The sequence below is a fragment of the Bactrocera neohumeralis genome, chromosome 6 (assembly GCF_024586455.1).
Source record: "Bactrocera neohumeralis isolate Rockhampton chromosome 6, APGP_CSIRO_Bneo_wtdbg2-racon-allhic-juicebox.fasta_v2, whole genome shotgun sequence".
NCBI classification, from domain to species: domain Eukaryota; kingdom Metazoa; phylum Arthropoda; class Insecta; order Diptera; family Tephritidae; genus Bactrocera; species Bactrocera neohumeralis.
Window position 1 is genome coordinate 21,320,805 of NC_065923.1, and position 25,788 is coordinate 21,346,592.

The 25,788-nt window shown below is 32.4% G+C and overlaps 1 protein-coding gene across 4 annotated transcripts in view; it reads right to left on the bottom strand.

Moving 5' to 3' along the window:
* The window catches only part of LOC126761298 (DNA N6-methyl adenine demethylase), a 315,064-nt gene that overhangs the window by 277,891 nt on the left and 11,385 nt on the right, over positions 1 to 25,788 (bottom strand). For 3 of the 4 annotated variants that reach the window (XM_050477349.1, XM_050477350.1, XM_050477346.1), the window contains exon 3: positions 11,951 to 11,968. The exons of the other annotated variant lie outside the window; for it this stretch is intronic. In XM_050477349.1, coding sequence (XP_050333306.1) covers positions 11,951 to 11,968 — 18 coding nt within the window. The remainder of the gene's footprint in view (positions 1 to 11,950; positions 11,969 to 25,788) is intronic. 4 annotated transcript variants of the gene reach the window in all.

Consider the following 25,788-nt stretch of genomic DNA (forward strand, 5'->3'; position numbering starts at 1 on the left):
GAAAGTTACCAATTTGTTTTACATTAATTTATATTGCTCTGTGATGTTGTTTCGTTAACTAAATTACATGATTGTTTGATATCCAATTCTAATATACATTACTGTAGATGATCTCTTCTTTCATCTCAGCTTGGTTTATGTTGAGTTAGGTCATATTGTCGCAGCTTTGTCTAAGACATTTTTAGGTAGATTGCGGGTATTAAATTAGATAAGTGAGGTTTGCAGCGCAATCTAAAGTCTTTGTGCTCGACACATACCATACTTTACCATAAATCTATCACTAAACAAATGTTAAAGAATTTTAAGAAGAGTTTTATGTATCCATCGAGCTTCAAGAGGTTGGAATGTTCATGATTTTTCAATATAAAAGCATGTTATGAGATTGTGTTGACTGTAATTAGTTATTCTTATTATGTATATTAAGTGTAGTCCTAAAGATATTATTGGTGCAGTATCGGAATCCAAAAAAATTTCAAAAAAATAGCGAAGCAATCAAGTACCATGGTTTTTGGGAGTAATCCACAATACAAAAAGCTCCATTGAAAGTGTCATAGGTCGCTATGATATATATTTGGTTCCATAGAATGAGAGTAAGCTAATGTTTTAACGTTTCATTATCCAAAGTCTGTGGTTTGTTTGTCTATATAAACAGTACTCCTTATCTAGACTGTAAGAGTGGAAACCGTAGGAGTAGATTGTTTCATACTGGTAATATACACACGTTATATATATACAAGAATATGAGTGCTTCTGTAACGATATTTAGCCTCAAGCTACTTAAAAACACACTGATTCGATTGTTCTGGGTGAGTCGGTGGGATCTTCCGGTATCTCTCGAACTTTGAAATGGTATTTCCTACGTATATTAGGTCAGGTTAGGTTAGATGGCTGATCGAAGATCGCACGTGGTCTGGTATTGTAGTCCTTTTTTGAAGCCATAGAAAAGAAGAACTCCTGTGTTCGAACTTATAAATTAGCAAAACGCTCAGTAGCTAATACAAATTTGCATTGACGTTTAATTTCATCTCTCACCAGTTCGCTGGGATGTCTGAAGGTATGCGCTCTCAAGTCTTTAAGTCTTGACCTTCCAAGCGCGGGAGGAAGAAAGTGTTAAGTTGTTTCCACCTCATCTTCTTCCATACAGCTTCTGCAAATGGAGTATGGCAAGATCTTACAGCAGATGACAAAAGGGCGACAAAAGCCCGACAACTAGAAAGAGGCTGACGTACGTACATATATTAAGATTGTCATGAAGTTTCTAACAACCAGTAGGAAATGTTGGAGATCTTATAAAGTAAGGATATATGCGGTTTATCCTTCTGTCTGTCTGTATATATGCGAACTAGTTCCTCAGTTCTTGAGATATCAATCTTAAATTTTTATTAGACGTTCTTTCCTTCACAAGCGGCCACTCATTTGTCGAAATCATCTATTTTGGGTATAGCTGCCACACAAATTGACAATTGAAACCAAGTAATTGTCTGGAAAACTTTTTGAAATGACGAGATATCTTCACGAAAGTTTTCAAGATTTATTTCCTTAAGGTAATAGTCCAAATTTCGAAGAACTGTTTCACAGCGGAACACTATAGATGTACATATGAGACTCGTTTATTAAAAATTTTGTAGCTTCTGTGCAAGCGAAATGAACCTATTTTCCTGTTTTCTTAGAGTTTATCGGAGACTCATACGAACGAGTACTTTAAGATTCGTGCAGAGTGAAGATAACTGCACAGTTGTGCGAAGTAAATATATAACCGAAAAAATCGGCTACAGAACATTCTATATAGGCCAGTTCAACTCAATGGTGAAACATCAAAAAATTCCGCAAAAAATCATACAAAACCAGCAAAAACACAAAAATTAAAGCTTCTCCAAACTTTAAACAGCGCCGCTTTAAAATAAGTGAATAAAATTGCTATTTGCAAGGCAAAGCTGCACAAATCGCAGGAAAGGCACGAACCAGAAAAAATTCATATATCCTTAAAAACTCACACTTCTCGCCCACCCACTGTCTCCGGCCGCGCTAGCTGCTCTGCCATTGTTACTTGCACGCCTTTCTTGCGCGAAAAGTAACGACAACAACAACAGCAACAACATTAATATACGCTCGCAATCAAAAATGAATTATTTTTTCAATTTCCTCAGCGAGAAATGCGCTGTTAAACAATTGATTTTCTATTTCATTTTGTTTGCCATAAAAAAGAGTCCAACCAACAGCACCAGAAACAACAAAAAAAGAGCACGAAACAAACAACAAATGGCGAAGCTTCATAGCAAAATAAACTTACGCGCCAAATGAAACAGCGCGCTGACTGTGCAACTTACTTCTAAGTTGTTGTGCTTACCCCAACCGCTTTGGCTTCATTTTTGTGGCGCTTCAAAGTGTTGTTGTTGGCATTGCGTCTTCTTCGAAGTTAGCGCCACTTGGTTGCGCCTTGACTTTTTCATCCACCAAATTTGGCAAAGTGAATTGGAAAACTTGTCTCGACAGACGACAGCACGAACGGGAAATCAGAATAAATATAAATACACACACACACATACGCATTTCATGCTATAAATATGTATGTATGTGCGTGTGAGTGGCATGAATCTTAAGAAAGTCAAGCAAGAAAAAATAAAAAAAAACAGAAAAAATGCCAAAAAGTTGGCGCAATCTTCGTCTAATATTTTTTAGCTTTTCCTTATACCCTGAACAGAGTAAAATAAGTTTGTTCAACTTTTTGATTATATATATGCCAACTAGTTGCTCAGTTTTTGAGATATGGTTATGAAATTTTGCACACGTCTTTCTATTACCAAGAGGGCGCTCATTTGTCGGAGCCACTGATATTGGACTACTATAGCATATAGCTGTCATACAAACTTATCGTTCAAAATCAAAACCTTGTATGGGAAACTTTTTTATTTGACGCGATATCTTCACGAAACTTCGCACAGATTATTGCCCAAGACAATACTACGATCTCCGAAAATATCGTTCAAATCGGACCACTATAGCATATAGCTGTCATACAAACTGACCTATCAAAATCAAGTCCTTGTATAGAAAACTTTTTTATTTGACAAGATATCTTCACGAAACTTCGCACAGATTACTGCCCAAAATAATACTACGATCTCCGAAAATATCGCTTAAATTGAATCACTATAGCATATAGCTGCCAGATAAGCTGACCGAACAAAATCAATAAAAAAATATTTTTATACCCTTTAATGCTATAAGAGAGGCAACAGTAAAGGGTATTATAGCTTTGTGACAGTCGAAGTTAACGGTTATACTTGTTTCGTCGCGTTTTTTGGTTTAAAGCAAGTTTATTTAATAATAAATAAAATGCCAAGTGAGCGTACGAAAAAATATGTTTTTTAAATATGTGTGTATGTATGTTTTTATGCAATATATGTGAGTGTATTTGTATATGTACATCTACCATATACATATTTATGTATATCTGCAATATTAAAAACACAATCAATTCGTCTTATTTTTCTTTTTTCTTTATATGTATTGCTTTGGCATTTATTTCTTTGTTTGTATGTACTTGTATATGTTTAGGTGAGAGTCCACGGAAATTGAATTTAAGCAAATAAATGACAAAATAAAATCGACTTACAAGCGCACACGTACCGTTATAAATATAAATGAAATCGATTTAAAGATGAAAATGAAATATTTTCAAATTTCATTCGAAAGCAAAAATTGTTTTATGGAAAAAAAGTTTTATTGAAAATAAAAAAACAACAACAAAAACTAAATTAAGATAGAAGTTATTTCAGCTATTTGTGGCGCGTTCTTGTTGCCACATTTGTGCAGTGTGGCGAAAAAGACAATTGAATGAAATGAAATTGCAAATTCTAGGCTTTTAGCTGAACTGCTTGGCAGCAGGTCACTTTCACTTTGGCAGTTCATTTTTGAGCTTCACGTGCAATACACACACAAATCTTTATAAAGAAAAAATCAGATATTTGTCTAGAATTTTTGAAGATAATAAATGCAAGTGGCTTCAAAGTTATATAAATATTAGGGTGGGTTAAAAAGTTTTTTTTTTAATATTTCTTCAAAGTTATGCAAATATTAGGGTGGGTTAAAAACTTTTTTTCAATATTTCTTCAAAATTATGCAAATATTAGGGTGGGTTAAAAACTTTTTTTCAATATTTCTTAAAAAAAAAACATGTAACCCACCCTAATAGTTGCATAACTTTGAATTTTTAAAAAGAGGATTATATTTTTTTATTTTATATTCTGTAAGATGGCTTGGTAGATTATACATATACATACATACATACATATGTATTAGGATGGGTGCAAAATTCGATTTTTTTCACTTCAAATTTTGGCGAATTATTTCGTAGACATTTCAAAATAATTCTTTCCAAGCGAGAGATCTTAATATTAATAGAAGGCTTCACCACTTTCCGTTTTCCGAAATTAAATAATTTTTTTGACACACCCTAATACATATACATATATGTATATATGCATTTTCTCCAGAGATTTTTTTGGAGTTGTGTACCAACCAATTTTTCAGACTATAAAAAGAAAAAATTAAACGATTTTTTTACACACCCTAATACATAGATATTCTATGTAAATGTAATATCTCCAGAGATTTTTTTAGGAGTTGTGTACCGGCCAACTTTTTAGACCATGAAAAGAAAAAAAAATTAAACAATTTTTTTTTGACACACCCTAATACATATATGTATATGCAATATCTCCAGATATTTTTTTGGAGTTGTGTACCAACCAATTTTTAAAAGGAATTTATATTTCCCCTTTATAAAAAAAAAGAAAGAAGAAAAAAAATTTTACACACCCTAATACATATAAATAACTGTATTATCTCCACAGGTTAGTGCAAACATTGATGCATTTTAGCATCACTTTTTCGACCATATTTTTCTATCTTTGAATTTTCGTCTCCTCCACATTCTTATTTATTTACATATATACAAATAATACTTTCTTTGTACTTTCATTGCTTGCAGGCTTTTTATTTGATTTCAAATTGAAGTGTGCATTCAGTTGCGAATTCTTTTGATGCCATGTCTATTTCACCAGTTCCACATAGTCCATTTTTTCTTAAATGCGCCTTTGGTTGGCGTCTTCGAATTTATTACCATTTTGACCACAAAGTCTGGCGTGATATGCAAGCTTGGCAGTCGAAAGTGAAATATATTTAGGTATGAGCAAACAAATTTCACTTAATCAAATGCATTTGATAGCTTTACAGTTGAATTGACGTATTATTCTTAATGCAGTGAACTTTTAATTTCGGTTAGAGACGGCTTTGAGATTTGTAGGAAATAAAAGTGGTATTATTTGCTGTGGTTTTCATACTACTCAGTAATTGCCTAGCTTTCGTTGCCTACAACCTATGAACTTTTTAGAGTTTATGCGGAAATATTTTCACTTCATTAGCATTAAACACCACTCTTAAACACAGAGTTTATGGTGAATAATAGCGCTTTATTTCAGACGTTTTTGGGTGTTATATGACTCGGCTCGTCTTTGGAGGGATATATAACATTTTTTGCCAAAAGATTCGAGTGTCATAAGCGTAAACTCACAACCCTAAAACCGAGCTCGTTGTACAGCGTTGGTAGAATACGAATTCACTATTTTTTATGACTTAAATCTATTTGTGATAAACTTTTATTATAAACTTTACACCGTTTTCTCCAATATTTCAAGCGCTTGAGAATAATTGAATGATTTTCAGTTGTTTCTCTACTCTCTAATTACAATTCAAAGCAACGAAAACGTTGAATTGGAAACAAAAGAATATGCGTATTCCTCATTTATGTTATATAATCCCTACTTGAATATTGTGAATGGGTTATATGAGGTATTATTCTCAATAATGAAAATACAAGAGTTTTTCTTGCTTTTTTTTTTGATTTTTTGAACTTAAATTGTAGTTGCTTATCGGAAAGATAATGGCGCGAAACTAAGAGTTCATCAAAATGTATTTTCTCGCGGAAAGAAACATTTCTCCATAAAAAAAGAAACGCTACACTATTGGGAATGCGTCAGAAAAAAATAATAGTGTTGGATTGCAGTTATGCCAGTTAAGCTAACTGGTATCGTTTGTTCGATTCACCACTCTCCAATGCTTGGCGAATTGAAGACAGATATTACATGCTACATTAAGAAACTTTTGGCCTAACCTAACTGGAGACATTTTTGTAACGATTCGTTAGTGCGAAGTCTCGGGGCTTCAAAATAGACTTAGAGCCTTTTTCATTTTGCCTTCTTCATTTGAGTAAAATATTTTTGTGAGCTAAAGTAGCCACAGTTGAGCTAGAAGAAACGGATGTACCCGCTGTTAGCCAAAACTGGCGAATATGATAGTTGGGAGACTGATTCATGTAGCTCAGATAGCAGATATTAGCTTTGAACTCATTTACAGTGCTTTAAGGGTTGGTTGAGGGGTGCCTAACCTCGCTATAAATAGCATCGATTGTCTTTGTAGTAAGACTGGTATGGATGCCGGGCCACAGCGTAATCACAGAAAATTGTAAAACTGATGAGCTAGCAACGAAAGACACCCTAGAACCGCTATCGGTAGTATGGGAGCGGACCGTTGCTTTCGTGTCATCTTGTGTTCTACTACTAGATAACTGGGCTGCGAGGAAGCTTGGCCAGCGCTGGGCCATCATCGGTACTTGCGCTGTCGCAAAAGCCTTTTGGCCCAAGAATGACCGCAGGAGATCTAGTGTTCCCTTTGTCTTCAGGCTAGCATCTCCCTGGTTGTGGGGCTTTTAACAGGCCATTGCCATATTAGTGTCCATGCTGTAAGGTTGGGTATCTTACCATACGCCATTTCCAGATGCTGTATGGAAGAAGATGAGGTGGAATAAACTCAACACTTCCGTCTTGACTCTCCTTCGTTTTGGAGTTCAAGACATAAACTATTGGGAGCGCATACTGGACTGGAGGGAGTTGAAATTAAACACCTATGCAAATTTGTATTGGTACTAAGAGTGTTGCTAATTTATTAGTCCGAACACAGGAGTTCTTCTTCGTATAGGTTCACAAAGAATTACATAATAGGTTGTCAAAAAAGTCTTGCGGTGTTTTCGCTAGTTGGCGCTGAAAGCGCGTAGTTCTAGTTTTATTCGTCGCATCGGGTCATGCTATACCTTTTTGGAAAGCTCATTTCACGCCCTAACACGTCTTTGATTGATTGTCATTTCTTTTAAGTCGTTCGTGAGTTATTCGCAAACATGGAGCAAAATAAAGAGGCATATTTTACAGTACTACTAGATAAAGGCAAAAATCCATCTACATAAAATTTCTGCAGTTTGTGGACCCGATACAGTTTCCATTTCCACCGCACAACGATGGTTTCAACGTTTTCGTTCTGGTGTAGAGGTGGTCGAAGATGCGCCACGCTCCGGAAGGCCTGTCGTCGAATCGCTGAATTGGTCGAAAGAGACCGGCATAGCAGCAGCCGTAGCAGCCGTAGCATCGGTTAAGAGCTGGGCATGAGTCATCAAAAATTCATTTCAATTTAAAAAAAAAAAAAAAAAAATCAATAAACATACCGCAAGACTTTTTTGACAACCCATTATACCAGTCTTCGGGCGATCTTCGATCAGCCATCCAACTTAAGCTAACCTAAAAAGCCACTAAAATTTATTTTATGGTCAAAATTCACTTCCAATAAAAATAGAAGTATCTTTACTCTGAGGCTAAGAATTTGAGATTAATTAGAGGAAGTGATGTGAAGATTTGACATTATTCTAGTTGAGATTCTGCAGTAGAAATATTAGAGATATTTTCTGGCTTGATCGCTCCGTCAGACAAAAGCTTTTTTCAGTACATAAAGTCCAGATCAATATTGGAAGCAAGACACAAGTTCGGGTCTCTAATGGAAACTATTTATGGTGTGTGGTTTAATATGGTTAATAAGTTAATGGGCATAAGATCTGGCCTAATATTCAAACCAGTTCAGCATGTCCTAGAGGCTTGAGTGTTGTCGAAATTGTTAGCGATGAGTCTAAAATTGTTCCGGAGTTGAATATATAATTTTAAAATAATTTTAGAAATTACCGTTAGTGTTGTTGTTGCTCAAATTTTTTATATACAGAAAAAATTATAAAAAATCTTTCGAACTAAAATATGTACTACGGATTTGTGCAACACTATGCTGCAAGTCGACGAAAAAGTCACGCATTTCTGCTTCCAAACACTTTTTTTTTGCTATGGCAACTGCACCACCATCCCGTTATGTCGCAAAACATTGCAACTTGTTTACTATCGTGGCATTTGAACGGTACAACTGATTTTTGTGTTGTTGCTGCAGCAATATATAGGAGCATAGCCCTTAACGGCAGCGAGTGTCCTTGATGGCGATGGCTTCATTGCGGCTGCCACGATTGCAGCATTATGCAAATGCAACGAAGCCATCTCGCTCCAGCAAACATATTTCGGATTGCGTCAGCGCTTTCGCGATATTTTGACATATCCGCCGATGTGGCACAGTGCGCACGAATTGCAACAACGTCAGCGGTGTGCTTGCGTGTGTGTGAAATAGCATTTTGCTTAGTGCCGCAAGGATGTGCACAAGGACACACAGTCGTGTATATTGAATTTTAGCGGCATATAGCCAACTCAGTGGCGTATTGCCGGCATTAGCGGCAGAGTCTAGTATAAATTATTTTCTGAAAAAATATTGAAATTAAGCTCGGCTTGAATATTTTTCCCGCTTAATTTTTTGCTGTTATTTAACGATGTTTTTGTTGTTGTTTTTCGTTGTGGTTGTTGTTGTTGTTGTTTGTTTGTTGTTTTTGGCGGAAACGCCATACAATTTTCATTTCGATTCACTAAGCGAATGCACCAATTCACAGTTGCCATAATTGATGTGCCACCAGCAACAGGCAAAACGAGCGTGTGAGTGCCAGCAACAAGCAGAAGAACAACAACAACTATGGCAAGTGTAGTAGAAATTTTCAATTGAATGTTAACAAGGATGTGGAAATTATTTGTGATTTAACAGAACGCACAATAATCATATTTGATAGCAACAAATAATAATAGTTGAAACGGCTGATGGTGTGATTCCCAAGCGTTGCAAACATGTCACCGCAGCCCAGAAGCGCACCACAGTTGCCATACCAGCATGTGTACACACACATACAATCGCATATGTATGTACAATTGAATGGTCCGACATTTAGAGCGATTAGCGCTTGAATGGCTGAATGATTTATGCCACAGCATTTTCCTATTTAAATTGTCTAGAAAAAAATGAGCAGCATACACAAAATCACAGCAGCAACTTTGGTGAGTGCGAATGCATGTCAGTATTTATGTATGTTTGTATGTGTATATGTACGCCTTTGGTAGCCGCGACGGTTAGTGTTGAGCTAAATTGCGCAGACATAGTCGTGATTTGTTTTTATTAATCAATTTAAGCGCTTTTAAGTGCCTCTAAACAATGAGAGCAATGAGCAAAACAACAACAGCAACAAAATGTATGTAATTGAAAGCAATCACCGTGTAAGCATGTATAGGCGAGTGTGTTTGATGCAAAATGTTCAATTGCTCGACATTAGCAAACACAAAAAAATGTTTCATTTAGAAATAAAACAGAAATAATGAGTTTATTAAAATAAAGTAACGGTTTAAAACGAAGAGAGCAATCAACACGAAAATTCATAATTTTTTACTCAAATTTTTTAATTTTTTTTTTCGATAATTGTTGGGCGCATTTGCAGGCTTTTAACTATAAAATAAAAGTTAATAGTTGTTCAGAGTTGCCACCTAACCGAAAACGTTATTATGTTTTTAAAAACATAAAAAATTCACACATTACAAACATATTTTATATGTACAAATGCTTTCATATATTCAAAAACTTGATTTTAAGCAAAGAGTTGCCACATGTATTTACTTTAGAAATTGTTGATAACAAAAAAAAATATTGGAACTACATAATATAGTTATTTAAACGTTTTAAACAACTTTTGATAGAACAAAAAATATTTATGGGGTTGCCACATAACTGAAAACTTTTATTCTGAAACACTAAAAGTTTTATAATGAAGAGAGAAATCACCAAAAAAATGCATAATTTTCCACAAAATTTTTTTTGTAATATTAAAATACACATACATATGTAAAAATGTATGTAAACTTTGGAAGTTGAAATTGGCTAATAATAAAAAAATTGTTTTACGAAGTTGCCACTTAAGTGAAGAAAGCCTTATTTTAATCATAAAAACATAAGAAGTCACACATTTCAAACACGCTTTATATATGTATACAAATATTTTAAAATATTCAAAAGTTAGTTTTTAAGAAAAGAGTTGCCACTTGTAATTCCGTTAGAAATAGTTGGTAACGGAAAAAAATTATTAGAACTACATAAAATTAAACGCTTTAAATGACTTTCGACAGAAAAAAATTTATGGAGTTGCCACCTAATGGAAAATGTTTATTTTTCGAAAATACTAAAAAACTTTAAGTAATTGTAGTCAAACAATCTTAAAATATTTACTTCAAAAGTAACGGAAACGAAAATTCCGAACTAAAAACATATTTTCAAACTCACTCAATTCCGTTAGAAATAGTTGGTAACGGAAAAAAATTATTAGAACTACATAAAATTAAAAATGACTTTCGACAGAAAAAAATTTGTGGAGCTGCCACCTAATGGAAAATGTTTATTTTTCGAAAATACTAAAAAACTTTAAGTAATTGTAGTCAAACAATCTTAAAATATTTACTTCAAAAGTAACGGAAACGAAAATTCCGAACTAAAAACATATTTTCAAATTCACTCAATTCCGTTAGAAATAGTTGGTAACGGAAAAAAATTATTAGAACTACATAAACTTAAACGCTTTAAATGACTTTCGACAGAAAAAAAATGTATGGAGTTGCCACCTAATGGAAAATGTTTATTTTTCGAAAATACTAAAAAACTTTAAGTAATTGTAGTCAAACAATCTTAAAATATTTACTTCAAAAGTAACGGAAACGAAAATTCCGAACTAAAAATATATTTTCAAACTCACTCAAAAATGTATATTTTCCAATCATATGTATGTACATACATATGTATGTAGATATGTTTATTTGAATCTTAGGTATAACCAATAAATGTCTCGAATTTCCTTAAGCCTGTCCTAAGTATCGGCACATGTATAAAATCTATAAATAATTTGTGCCCGCCTCTTAAGCGCAGGTTAGTGAACTCCGAAGAATAAGCAATGAGTAGAAAACAACACTCAGTTGTAGTGTGACGCTTTAAAAACCAATTAAAAGTAAAACATCTGCCACAAATTGCGTCTTTGTCATTCATTTCTGTACCTACCGCATACTTGTACATACATATGTGTAAAGATATATGGGTGGGTACATTAATCCGAATGCCAACGAACCAGCCAAAAATAATGCAGAACGACGCATCGGAACAAACCGTTCGACAGTTGGACACATGTGAGCAGGCGTAGAAGATTAATTATGAATACTTCAATGTGCACCAAATAAACATTATTTTATGAAATGAAGAATATCGGAAAAAATTATGAAAAGTCAGTTTTGGCATGTATGGCTTCATAAACTCGAGTTTAAGGTTTCGAGTTTATTAATAATGCTCTCATTTACGAAACGATGAGTGTTTAAGTCGAGTTAGTCGCTATTTTGTATGAACAACACCGAGTTTGCAAATTGAGTTTAATGGTATACACCAAAATATGCCATAACTCGAGTTCAAGATTTTGAGTTTATTAAGATTTAAGCAAGAGTGAGGCGTTTTGTCGAGCTAGTTGCTATTTTGTATGAGTAACTTCGAGTTTGGTAATTGAGTTAAGGGATAAACACCAAAAAATAATGAACTCGAGTTTAAGGTATAAAATTTAAGTACTATAAACATTAGGAAAATATATTTTAATCGTAAAATAATAAAAGAAGAAAAATCATGCGTTACGTACTTGTTTGGACTTGGGTTCCTGGAAATAAAACAAAAAAGTTAAAAATTAGAAAAATTTATTACAAAATATTCTAAATAAATAAGTTGTAATTATGAAATATAAATCCATAAAAAATATCTGTAATGTGATTGCAAATAATTAATTAAAAAAAGACAAGCTTTCTTTAATAAGTATGCTACAAAAGCCTCTGACCCAAAGTGAGTCAAAAGAAGCCATAATTGAACGAAAATACTTTCGAAACTCAATAAAGCTCTGCGGGTCTGCTACAAATTTGTTGAGATTCCGGCTTTTTCTCCAAATTCGCTGATGACATTTGTATGATTGCCGGAAATTTTTCTACTGACCAAGCGGGATCGGTTGCTTTTAATCGACCTTTTAGCCTAACTTAACTTATATATAATTTCACATAAAATTAATAAGAGCTTACTATTAAATTCACATTCGAAATCGAATATAAAAGAAGTTTGAGCATTATTTTTTATCGATACATTTTATTTTCTATCACGCATATGTACATATGTATGTAATAATACCAACGCGATAACATTCCTTCGGTATCAAAATGCGGAGTAATGGGGATGCTATATAAGTGCGTATGCTAATACTTACGTTATTTCATTAAAAATATTGATTAACAAAAATCGATTAATAATCGATAATTTTTTGGAACATGAAAATTATCGATAAATATTGATATCGATATCTAATATTAAAAATTAAAAAAATCATTAAAAAATTTACCAATAAAAATATATTAATAATCGATAATTTTTGTGAACACCGAAATTATCGATAAACATTGATATCAATATCAACATTCGCGAGAAAGAAAAACTTTTTCATTGCAACATGCTTTAATGCTGAAAAGAATAGGAAAATAAGAGCGCTAACGGTATTAAAATCGATAACTTAATTTGAAAATTTTTAATCCAAAAATACTGCTTGGAAATAAATCGCCAAGTCAGCACATCAATTCATTGGCTATACAGCTCAAATACGAACTTGCAACATTGAAGGTATGCCACAGAACTAAACTACCAAAATAACATCAAACACAGCACAAAAGTAACAACAGATTGTCAAAAAAACTCTCAGCAACAAAGTGGTATTGGGGAAAAATTACGTTGAAGCGAAAAATACTTTAGTGGATGAAAAAAATTGAAGCAAGATGCCAGCTAGAGCGGTGGTGGCAGCGTTGCTTACAACGCCGTTTGGAGAAAGCCAGAAATTGTGCCACAAACACGTCAGCAACATCAGCAGAAAAAGAATGTCCTCAAAATTAAGTTTAATGGTTTGAGTGATTGACTTCATTTGATGCTATTGTCCTTAGGATATTTTCTCAAGTGGACATTGCTTGTAGTGCTTTTTTTATGTCATACCACAGCACTGCCTTGGTTTCATTCGGAGGCCGATAGACTGATACAAAAATGTTTCAAGCTCACTGCAGTTATGCTGCGCCACTTCATATTTACTTTTTTTAATTCCCTCGTTCTTAGCACATTTTTTATTTCTTCTGCTTTTAGTACTCTCTTGCGTCATTATTGTCAGTTGCCGTTACCGTCAGCTTTCATACCAAAAAGAAGATAAAAAATAAAATTATAAAAAATAAAAATCATTAGCAACATTACACCTGGCCATGCCACAATTTGTGGTGAAATCTTTGCGACGCAGCGTCGCTCTTTTATTTGACTGCGTTGTCATGTTGCAGTGATTTGGTTCGCTTTTTTTCGGAGCATTGCCACAGGAAATGCGGTAAAAAGTAGTGTAAGGAAGAAAAAATTCTCAAGGAGCAGCTGAAGAAGTTGAAGAACATAATTGAAAAAAAAAATGAAAAAAATCAAAAAATGTACACACAAAACCATGTTGCAAGTTAAAGTGGAATTTACTGGCAGGACGCATAAAAAATGAGATAAATGCGGTAAAAATTTTGATGCCAAGTTGAGCATGCATATAAAAATATATGTATAAATGATACAGCGCTAAGCCGGCAAAATTATTTAATGAGTGGCATGGTTTTAGTGGAAGGATTGCAGTGTAGCAAAAAAAATTTTCTCTTTGTGATTTTTTTTAATTGAGAATTTTTAATGTTTGTTTAGAAAAATATTTTTTTTTTTAATAAATTTAATATTGGTTTTTAATTTTCCTTAAATTCTTTATAATTTTTTTTATTTAATTTTGTTCGAATTTTTATCGATTTTTGATTTTTTATTTCATAATAATTAATTTCTTTCAATATATTTAATTTTTGTTTTAATTATTATAAATTATTATTTCCATTTTTAATGTAATTTTTTAAATTTCTTTTAAATTAAAAAAATAAATAGGATTTTTCTTAATTTTTTCTTAAACTTTAAATTTAATTTAATTTTTTTTAAAAAATGTTTTCCTGTTTTTAATCTATTTTTTAATTACTTATAAATTAAATAACTTTTTCTTATTTTTTTAAATTTTAAATCTAATTTTTTTATTTTCTACGTTTTCTTAATTTTTTCCAAAATTTTAAATTTAGTTTTACTTTTTTTCATATATTTTTTTTTTGTTTTTAATCTAATATTTTTCAAATTTTATAAATTATATAACTTTTTCTTAATTTGTTTTTAGTTTTAAAATTTATTTTTAATTATTTTTAATTTTTTTTCTATTTTTTTCCTTAATATTTTTTCTATTCTTTAAAGTGATTTGTTTAATATTTTTTAAATAAAAAAATATATATAATGTTTTAAAATTATTAACTTTCATAAATTTTTATTGTTGTTTTTTTCTTTTATATTTAATTTTATATTTCAGCATTTTTAACTTCCTTTAATTATTTTTAAATTTTTCTTAATTTTTTTAAATTGTTATTTTTTTTATTTTTCTATATTTTTTTAAAAATTTGCTTCAATTTTGCCTTTTTTGTTTTTGTAATTTTTAAGTTAAATTTTTTAATTCTTCTTTAATTTAAATATTTTCTGAATTTTCTGTATGATTTTGTAATATTGAGAATTTGAAATGTTTGATTGAAAAAAAATATTTGTTTTTAATAAATTTAATTTATTTTAATTTTTTATAATTTTTTATTTAAATTTGTTCCAATTTTTTAACAAGAAAAACTTAAAAGATTTTAAAAATATTGAATTAAAAAAATTAAAAATCGATAAAATTTTTTAATAATTTTTAATGTTTCCATACTTTTTAATATTTTGTCATATTTTTTCTTATGATTTTGCGTTTTCTTTAATGTAATTATTTTACATTTTGTTTATTTTTTTTCTTTCATACAATTTTTTCCGAGTTTTTATAATCTTCATTTACGTTTTTTTAATTTAGAATTTTAACTTTAAATAAAATTAAATGGTTAGTTTTTTCTTAATTTTATTAAATAATTTTTCAATCTTTTCCTTGTTTTTTAATTATTTATTTTATGATATTTTTAAATTAAAAAAAAAATTAAGTTATTTTCTTAAATTTAATTATTAAATATTTTTTATTTAGAAATTTTTTCTTTTAATTCCTTATACATTTTAATTGCATTTTCTGTGCACACACCCCGCTTAATTACGTCATGTTTACCAACTTCCCTCTATTTGCCTCATAATTGAAACCAGCATATACATACATACATCCGTACCTACGTAATACCTGCAACTGACATTTTGACAAAATTTCCTGCAATAAAAGAAATGTCCAGCAGCTTCACTAGCCAACTTGGCTTTAACGTTGCGGCTGTGTTTTCCTACGTTTTTGATGAATTTTCTTCCGTTAGCTGCAGGGAATTGAGATAATTAGAATTTCATAACAAATAAGGGAATTCCAATTAAATTTTAGTCCTTTGATTGCCTACAATATTTTGTGATTGTTTCAATAATAGCTTTGGCATATTGCTATTTATATTGAAATGAACATTTTCGGCGTGTGCAGGCAGTCTTGCATTAGTATATAAGTACATATGAAGTAAATGCATTGAAAAACATGCATGAACAGTAGGCTCCACTAAATTAGACTTTGGCGGTAAACGCTAAGCGGATAATCTGAAAGGCCAAATCTTTAACAACTCTTGCGAAAAATAGTAAACTTAGTAAAATTAATTTAAAAAAAAATAATTTTTTACTTATATATAGTGTGGTTAATCCAGTCTATAGCTCTAAAAGAGTCCTAATTTTGATAACTTTTTCTGGTATAAGGAAAAAGGAATCGGAATTCTGTCTATCAGACTTTATTAAACATGCTTTTGGAGGTATAAAAACTTTATTTTTGTTCAGCTGTTTCAAATAAATCGGTTGTTCAATTAATCAAGGTCCAGTTAACGAGAGATTACTGTATTACATACCTATATGTAATTGGAATTTCTTTAATTAAACTGGCATGTATATTTAATTCCATCAAAATTCTAAGTTAAGTCAACATGAATATAAACTAAGCTATAGAAAATACCTCAGGTATATGCAAATAACTTTTTTGCAAAACTCACTCGAGTTGTTGATCAAAAACTATTGCTTACGACCCTTTAGTATGAAATTAAACAGTTAAATTTTTAGAAATTCAATTTTAAGGGCAACAACCAGACGCAAATATGCCACAATTTAAAAGGAGATATGCAAATTTCTATATTTTATCTCAAAAACTCGTTTGGTTCTAGAACTGTAAGGATTTTTGTCGATCATAAATGTCGTTTCGAAAGAACTTAAATAGTCCTTTTCAAATACCGCTATTTCAAGAATACAAAAGCGGTCTTGAAGTGTTTAATTTTTATTCAATTATGGCCAGAGTTGCCAATTATCGATAAAGTGCAAAAGCTAAAACAAAATGTCCAAGTTTAAAGCAGTTAAGAAATCCTTTCGGAAGATATGCGAAGAATTATAAATGTGGAAATATGTATTTTATATTTTCAAATAGAGTTGCCCCCTTTTTAAATAAAAAAAATAAAAATATTTAAAAGATAGAAAATTTTTAGAAAACCATAAATTTGGAAATTTTTTCATGTAGAGTTGCCACCTATAAAAAAATGATCTAGTTTTAACATAATTGTGGTTCTCGAGAAATTGAAATAACAAATTTCGAACAAATCAAGAGAAAAGTCGAGTAATGATTTGGGAAATATTTAATTTTTATTTATTCTGGCACAAAGTTTCCACCAATCGACAAAAATCATATGAAGAAGAGATGAAATAGCACAGCATTTTAGAAATACTTGCGGAAATTATGCGGAAAAAGGTGAATTTGGGCACATTTCATTTCATATAATCGAGTAGAGTTGTCACCTTATGAAAAAAAATATTATAAATAGATGTCAAACCTAAGTTCTATAAAAGAGGAATGTTTTAGGCTTTATATGACTTTAAAACTTCAATAGGTTCTCAAGATATATCATATTTAGGTCTCAAGGTGACCCATGATGACTTCTTCTTCTTCTTTACTGACATATGTTATAGCTATTTGGTGCCAGTTCGACCAGTGTCATTCTCCACCTGATCTCCTTAACGGCGTATAGGTTTTTCCCTTCCTCTGCTTACACCGGCGGGTACTGAATCGAAAACCTTCAAAGCTGGATTGTTCTATTCCATCCCGACAACATGACCTAGCCAGTGCAGCCGCTGTCTCTTAACTCGCTGAACTATGTAAATGTCGCCGTACATTTCGTACAGCTCATCGTTCCATCTACTGTAGTACTTGCCATTGCCAACGCGCAAAGCACCATAAATCTTCCGCAAAACCATTCTTTCTAACACTCCCAAGGCCGACTCATCGGAAGAGGCTATTGCCCATGCCTTGTAGAGAACTGCAGCTTGAATTAATTTCTCCAACAGTAGAAGAAGTCGCACGATGGCGAGTCGCCTTGTCTCAAACCTCGCTTGGTATCGAAAGGGACGGGGAGGTCCTTCCTGAACCTGATGGAGCTTTTGGAATTGCTTAACGTCAGTTTATACAGCCGTTTTAGTTTTACGCGAATATCAAGTTTAGACATAGTCGCATAGAGGCAGTTCCTTTTCGTGCTGTCGTAGGTGGCTTTAAAATAAACAAAGGGGTGAAGTGTGTCGATCTTTCTTTCACGGATCCTTTCCAAGATTTGGCGTATGCTAAAATCTGGTCGGTAGTAGATTTCTGCGGTCCAAAATCACACTATGCTCGATAAGTGCTTATATGCGATATTAAGGAGACTTATCCGACGGTAATTGGCGCACATTTTGGAGTCTTTTTGTGGATTGGACAGAGTACACTTAGGTTGCAATCATCGGGCATGCTTCCAACCGACCATATTCTACAAAGAAGCTGATGAATGCTCCTTAACAGTTCCTCGCCGCCGTATTTGAATATCTCGGCCGGTAGAATATCGGCACCAGTCGCTTTGTTTTTTTGCCGGCGGGTAATTGTTATTCGAATCGCATTATAGTCGGGCAGTGGAACATATATTCCATCGTAATCAATTGGGGAACCATTTCCAGATGTTACATTTTCACTGCCATTCAGCAGGCTGCAGCAGTGTTCTCTCCATAACTTCAGTATGCACTGAACATCAGCCACTAGATCACCACCTTGGGTCCCATAAGACTATGTCCATGATGGCTTAGTCCTTTAAATTTTTACACGCTTTAAAGCGCCTAAATAATCGTCGAGTAAAAAAGCCGTGCCGCAATTCAAAACCACTTTCCTTGCCACTTTCATTTCACTTTAAAATGCACATATATGTATATAAATATATACACTTGAATCCTCATATACATACAAGTATATACATATGTACCGTACAAATTCAGGCTCATAGCTCAATTGCATGCATATTTGTTAGCACATCCTTATAGAGCATTATTAAATAGTAAGTATGCATCAGCGCACTCGAAGGCGTGCCCACACATACATACGTACATACACAAATGCTTATATGTATATGTGCATATGCATGTGGCAGTGCTTGAAGGGCAATGCTCCTTTAAAATATCGTTCGTGACATACTCTACTCCCGATGCGCCTTTGTACTACACCGATATTTCCAGCTTTATATGTATGTAAGTGTGTGTGTGATTGTTTGTACGTGGTAGCTGCATAGTACTTTAGAGGTGCACTTGTTGTTATTGTTGGCAATATTGTATTTCAGATTTGTTATGTGCACCACTGTTATCCTTGTTGTTGTACACTTTTATTCTGTTTTTTTTTTTTCATCCTCAGCACAAGTGGTTTGCTCGGCATTCTACTTGGAAGCGACGAATGCACGTGTGATGTGCATAGAAGGAATATCTTGATACATATAGATATACAGAAAAAATGCCATGTTATACAGTATGTATGTATGTATATACACCGATATGCATAGGTAAGCACCAGTATATGCCGGTATTATCGACTGAACGCGAAGCTAGTGCGAAAAATCCGATATGCCATTATGAAAACACGTACGAGCAGCTTTAATGCGAATGCTAGATGTATATGTGTGTGCGTGAGATTTTGATATGTGATTGTATGCCACACGAGTTTGTATGTCCATTCAGCCGCTGTAAAGCTAGCTTGTGATTGAATGCGCACTAGAGCTGGCTGGGAACTGCTGAGCTCGGAATATATTGCAGGCGAGAAGGAATCAGGATAATTTACATTCGCTCTATGCCACATCACGTTGGCTACAGTGTGGTAGACAAGATTTTGAAACTTTTAAATATGTTTTGAATATGAATGATGAATAATAGGATGCAGTTGACGGTGCTGTTATCTCTCAAATATCGATATTCAAATGTGTTTAGTATTGCTTTGCTGGCAAAACAACTTTTCTGAAGGTACCATGTGCATATGGGAAGCCTTCAATTTGGACATTGTTTTGGATTTTTTTTAAGTAGAGTTGCCAACTAGTCTTGAAGATCTATTAGATTTTTAGAAAACTACGTCACATTGGTGAACCAAATGCGATCATCTCTGAATTTTGACACATTTCGATTAGAGTTGCCAGCTAGACCTGCAAGTCCATAATATTTTTAGACTTTTCAGGGTGTACTAAATGTGGAAATCACTGCATTCTGACTTATTTTGAGTAGAGTTGCCACCTAGACATGTATATCTACTTCATCTGTAGATTTTTATAAGCCACTGTAGTAAACAATTTGTAGAAAAAATAATCAATAAAATAAGAAAGTTGTTGTCGACCAAAAATATGTGAAAAAAAAATCTGGAATAAATGTTTCTCTGAAGATACCGAAATTTTTAGGGTTTACTTAACCGAAAAATATAATATTCTACAGAAACAGAATATTTTTTATATCAAACACTTAGTGCAATAAAAAATACTCTTGTACAACCAAATCTTGAAAACTAACCTCAACAAATTTGACTTCTATCTAACATCATATTGAGAGCTAACCTCAAAAGACCTCACTTCTTTCCAAACTAATCTGAAAAATGCATGCCATCATAAAATACTCTTGTACAACCTAATCTTGAAAACTAACCTCAACAAATTTGACTTCTATCTAACATCATATTGAGAACTAACCTGAAAAAATTTTACTTCTTTCCAAAGTAACCTGAAAAACGCATGTCTAAGCATTTCTACAACAATTAAAGTTAAAAAAGCATATTCCGGAAAACTAACCTAAAAAAAAATGCACAAAAACTAATTTTAAAAAACTTCACTTCTATCCAAACTAACCTAAAAAATTAATTTCTGAACATTTCCACTACAAGTAAAATTAAAAAAAAACAGTGATCCTGAATAGTCTCAGAGTTCTCTTTTATAACAGCGAAATTCTTAACACAAAACACTGTCAGCTAGGAATCCATATCACAGTGAAATACTCAAAAAGGATATTGCATTGCAACTGATGCATTAATGTATGCATTACTTGGATATGTCAGGTATATATGGACAGCCAGCTAACAAGTGTTATGCGAATATACTAAGTACACTGTGAAAAATAAAGAAACTCTATTATATTTGAAAGTAAAGTTACTAGTACTGAACTGAAACGATTACGACTAGTTGCGGACTAGTTGAAATATTACAAAAATTTAACGGTTTGTGATTATTATTAAACGAGTTTAATTATTTGCTCGATTTTTTTTTAAGCGCCTACATCCTCTTGCAGGTCTAAAATTTTTTTTGTGAATTTTCTTTTACAGTTATATAGTTAAGTGAATAAATAAAATAAAATTAAATTAAATTGAATTAACACACTTCTATACAATTCAATGTATTTTTATAACTACTTTTCCCTTTTGAAAGATTTTGGATTTCCTTAATCTCGTAGCCAATCTCCAGAAACAGTTCCGAAAAAAATATCTCTGGCGTTGAGGAAGAAAATAAATAGGTATAATTTTTATGAAAAAATTTAGACTTCAGTGTGACTTAAATAATTGAAGTTGTTATTAACATCGTAGTACTTTAATCATCCTCAGTTGAAAAAACTCACTCTGAAAAAAGCGTATCGAGAAATATTCATTTAAAGTTTTGGAAGTCAATTACACTAAGTTGATGAAAGTGGTATAACTCAGAAACTTTTTTGTCGGAAATTAAATTTTCGGAGATCGTTGAAGACATGCCTCGTTATGGACGATCTTCCACCTCTTCAACTAATAAATAAATTAAAAAAGTGGAGGATATGGTACTTAAAATCGTCAGGCAAGTGTTAGAGAGACGGCTAGAGAGCTCGACATCGCTCGCGAGTCCGTTCGAATGATTTTGGTGGATAGCCAAAATGGCTATGAAACGGGTTCTTGCTCAAGGTTGGTTGGTTGAAAGGGTAGCGCGAAGAATACTTGAGCGGTCATACTTAACTCAACATCACACTTTACTTTTTGTATACCAACAAAAAAATGTTGCTTTTCGATATCATGCTTTTTTGTACCAGCTACTCTAATTAATCGATAACTTTAAGTCAAAATAAGCAAAGTTAATGCATTCGCGGGTTTTAGCACTTTAGTCTAACTATACCCACTTGAATGTAATAATTGATAGCGAAAAATTGTTTGTTTAAGCATTAAGCCTCTCTGATGCGAATATTGGAAAAGAGATTACTGTTTGGCCTGAATATTGGAAAATAAGCCAATGATGGCGCTGAAGTGCTTTGCATACTGTTTTTGTAGAGCTATGTGGTAGCAATGAGGTGAAAAATCGCAACTTAAAAACTTATTTTTTGGAAAATAGAAAACAATGTAATTTAACTCTCATTTTAAATAAAAATATAATAGCGCATAAGTCTTGGTTTAGTACATAAAAGTAATGTAATTTATTTGTTAATATTTTTTCATATTAAAAATTTTATTATATAAAAAAAATTATAATAAAAATATTAAAATATATAAAAAAATAAAAAATATTACAAAAAAAAATAATAAAAAAATTTACAAATAAAAAATTATATAAAAATTTAAGAATAAGAATAATAATAAAAAAATTATAAATAAAAAACTATATAAAATTTACAATTAAAAAATTATGTAAAAATTTATAAATATAATAAAAAAATTATAAATTATATAAATAAAAAATAAAAAAAAAATATTAAAAAAATATAAAAAATAATGAAAAAAATTTACAAAAATAAAAAAAATAATAAAAAATTTACAAATAAAAAATTATATAAAAATTTAAAACTAAAAATAAAAATAAACTATAAATAAAAAACTATATAAAAGTTACAATTAAAAAATTATGTAAAAATTTATAAATAAAAAATTATAAATGCATAAAAAAAAATTAAATAAGTTTTTACTAACAAAAAATTATTTGTGGCAAAAGTTCAGTCACTTCCTACACTATCATTTTTAGGTAAAAATATTTTATTTTTCTCCCCAAACAATTTTTTATCGCTATGTTTATCAACTTTACTGCGTAAATAGAAATTAATCTGCTAAAGCAACGCTGCCATCAAATAATAATAATTATAATAAAAAGATTCAAAATATCATAAAACTAAAAAAAAAAAAAAATAGTCAAAATCACATTCACAGTAAATGTTTTGTATATTCAACTTTTTTATATATAAAATCATTTCTATCTCATATATGTTTGTGGAAAAAATCATTCGAATATGTACGTGCCGTAGTAAACTTTTACGGATTTATGATATTTATACAGTGACAGCAACAATTGCCTGCATATATGCATTGCAGCAACGTGCGTGCGAGCCTTAAAATCAATTCAAAATAAGCCACAACAAAAATATATAAGCCTCCGGTATTTCCTTTACAAACAACATGCCGATATGTGGCAGGATATGCGGCAACAAATGCAGCCCTGCAAGTATAGCTACAAATGTATGTGTGTGTGTGACAGTTGGAACTTCTATACACCCAGTAGGAATAGTTTGAGTTTATGACAGGCGAATATATATAAATAGCGCTACATTTTTTTTAGGGTTTGGTTCAATTTAGGAATTGCAAAAAGTGAAAAACGAAAATTTTTTTTTGTACTAAAAATACTGAAATATTACTAAACTCTTGGTATTGTGGAAAAAAATATTTCTTTATCCAATTCGCTGTAGTATTGAAGCTTTCGAGTGTGTCAGCTTCTGGCTGCAAAATTTTAAACTCATGTCTCCTGAAACTCTATGTAAAAGCGGTTAAAACTCGGGTACTAACTAACTTATACACTTGAAATTTTTAACTGTAACTTCACTGTAAAATTTTCGATTGCATTGCATTCGATATTTTTGTTATTATATCAATCTTTTTTTCTCAACAATTTTCTGCCCATTTTTCCTGTCCAAAATTTTAAAATTTTTCTTCAAAAGCCATGAATTTTGAGAAAAATTTGTGTAAAGCTAAAAAGTGCGTGCTCTACCAGAAACGTTTATGCAAATAAGGCTTTATTTTTCATTTTGTTACAGATATCACGAGTCTTTAGCATCACCGTTGGTCATAGAAGCCCTCTAGGAAAAGCTGTTCCTGATAGTCGCCATTTTGTAAAGAAAATATAATTTTTTGTTTACTCATATATATTTTTAAGGCATTTATTGCAGGAAATTATATTTATTGTTCCTTAAACCCCGAATAAATTGTTAAAATAAGGTCGTTGTTTAGGGATCTGAACCGGCTTAACCCCTAATTCCCAAAAAATTCTCGTTTCCTCGTTAAAGCTAGATTTTGAGATAAATCCCCACTATAGTTAATCTTCAAATTAGGAAAAAAATTGTGTTGCACACTCTATATAAGATAACGGTTTCTATATAACATAACGGTTCCTTTAAAGCTTCAACTTTCCACAACATTTTATTTCTTCTAACTTTCTACATTAATTTTCTTAGTTTGCAACTCGCCACAAAGTCTCCAAAACGCCAAAATTCATGCTTCACAAGTCCACCTGCTCAGTACGCTTAAGTTTTCCTACAGGGCACACACTCGCCTTTATAAGCATATAATTTGCTCGCATAGCTATGAAATGAATGTCGAATGCAATGTTTTCAAATTTTCTGCTGCTCGCCTTGTTGTTGTTGCAGCTGAGTCCTCATCTGCCTCGCTTGTTGTTTTACGTGCGCTGCGCTGCTGTTGTTGTTGTTATTGTTGACTGACACAAAAGTAGGAGGTCAATGCACGTTTTTTATCCTCTTTTTTCCACTGATCCGTTTCCTTTTTAATGCTTCCCACATTGGTTTTTGTTGTTCTTGTTGTTTTTTATACAATATTCCTTTCGGATTTTACTCCACCGTATACTCGTAGTATATCGACATACTATACATACATGCTTATAGGATTTTTTCATTTCACATTCGACTCGCTTGAGTTCGCTTCACTCGCATTTCAGCCGGTTTAGCGTAATGCTTGCGGCCCAGCTGTTGGATGCGCGCTTCACAGTTCCTTGATACACACACACACATACATACATATATGTATGTAGAGTGTAGTATGCCTCTTTGAATCCTCAATTCTGCTTTTGGCTCTTATTCCACCAGCTGCTCTTCAGAAAACACCTTAGTTTAATATATTTATATGTGCAAACACACACACACACAAACAACTGTATATGCATGTGTGTGTGTGTCGGCTTCAGCAAAGTTTTAAATCATTTTCACCTAGTGCCACTTTGGCTTTGTGTGTGTGTTTGGTTTCTCAAGTGTCTGCATCTGCATCTGCGCGAACTCAACAGGCACTCAGCTTGTTTTTGCTTTTGTTGTTTTTTTGTACTTTTTGTTGTTGCTCGCTGGTATGCCTTCGTGCATGTGTAGCTATGGCGAATTGTCACCAAGCAGCGGATTTCTGTTCTCCTTTTTTCCGTCCGTCATCTCCTCAGCATCGCTGACCGGCTGGACAATGCTGCTCATTTAATACATAATTACATAAATTTCGTTTCGCTTGCTCATTTTTGACGTCCTTTCCTTTCCACACGTCCGTTTTCCGCTTTTGCAACATGCCTCGCCACAATAATGCCTTTCTGCGCACAAAATATATATTCTTTTTGTTGTTTTTTTTTTAAGTTAAAAATCCTGACGCACCTGTCTCCTGTGGCATGTTGTAAACATTGTTGCGGTTATTGTGGCAGTTTGTAGCAATAAGGTTGCATGAATTTACACATGTATGTAATTAATTAAATAATTGCCATCATAATTAAGTCGATTTATGTCTGCGTCCTTACCGACAGGCACGAAAGTAATAGTCTTCCTTTAATCGTGTTAAAAATTAATAAGCCAAAGGGCGCATATTACCTAGATATGCGCAAATATGCCGAACATGGCATTCTCATTGAAACGAGGCAGCTACGTCGAAGGGTATATTTTATGTTTGGTTATCTGCTCGGTTGCAGAAAATTGCTGGCGAGCATATTTTTCGAGCTTTAATGTGAGACAAGTAATAAAGGTCTGCAGGAATTTAATATTATATTAGAAGGCAAGTAGGCGTGGTTGTGGGACAATTTCGAGCATTTTCAAAGTGGTACATAAGAGCTT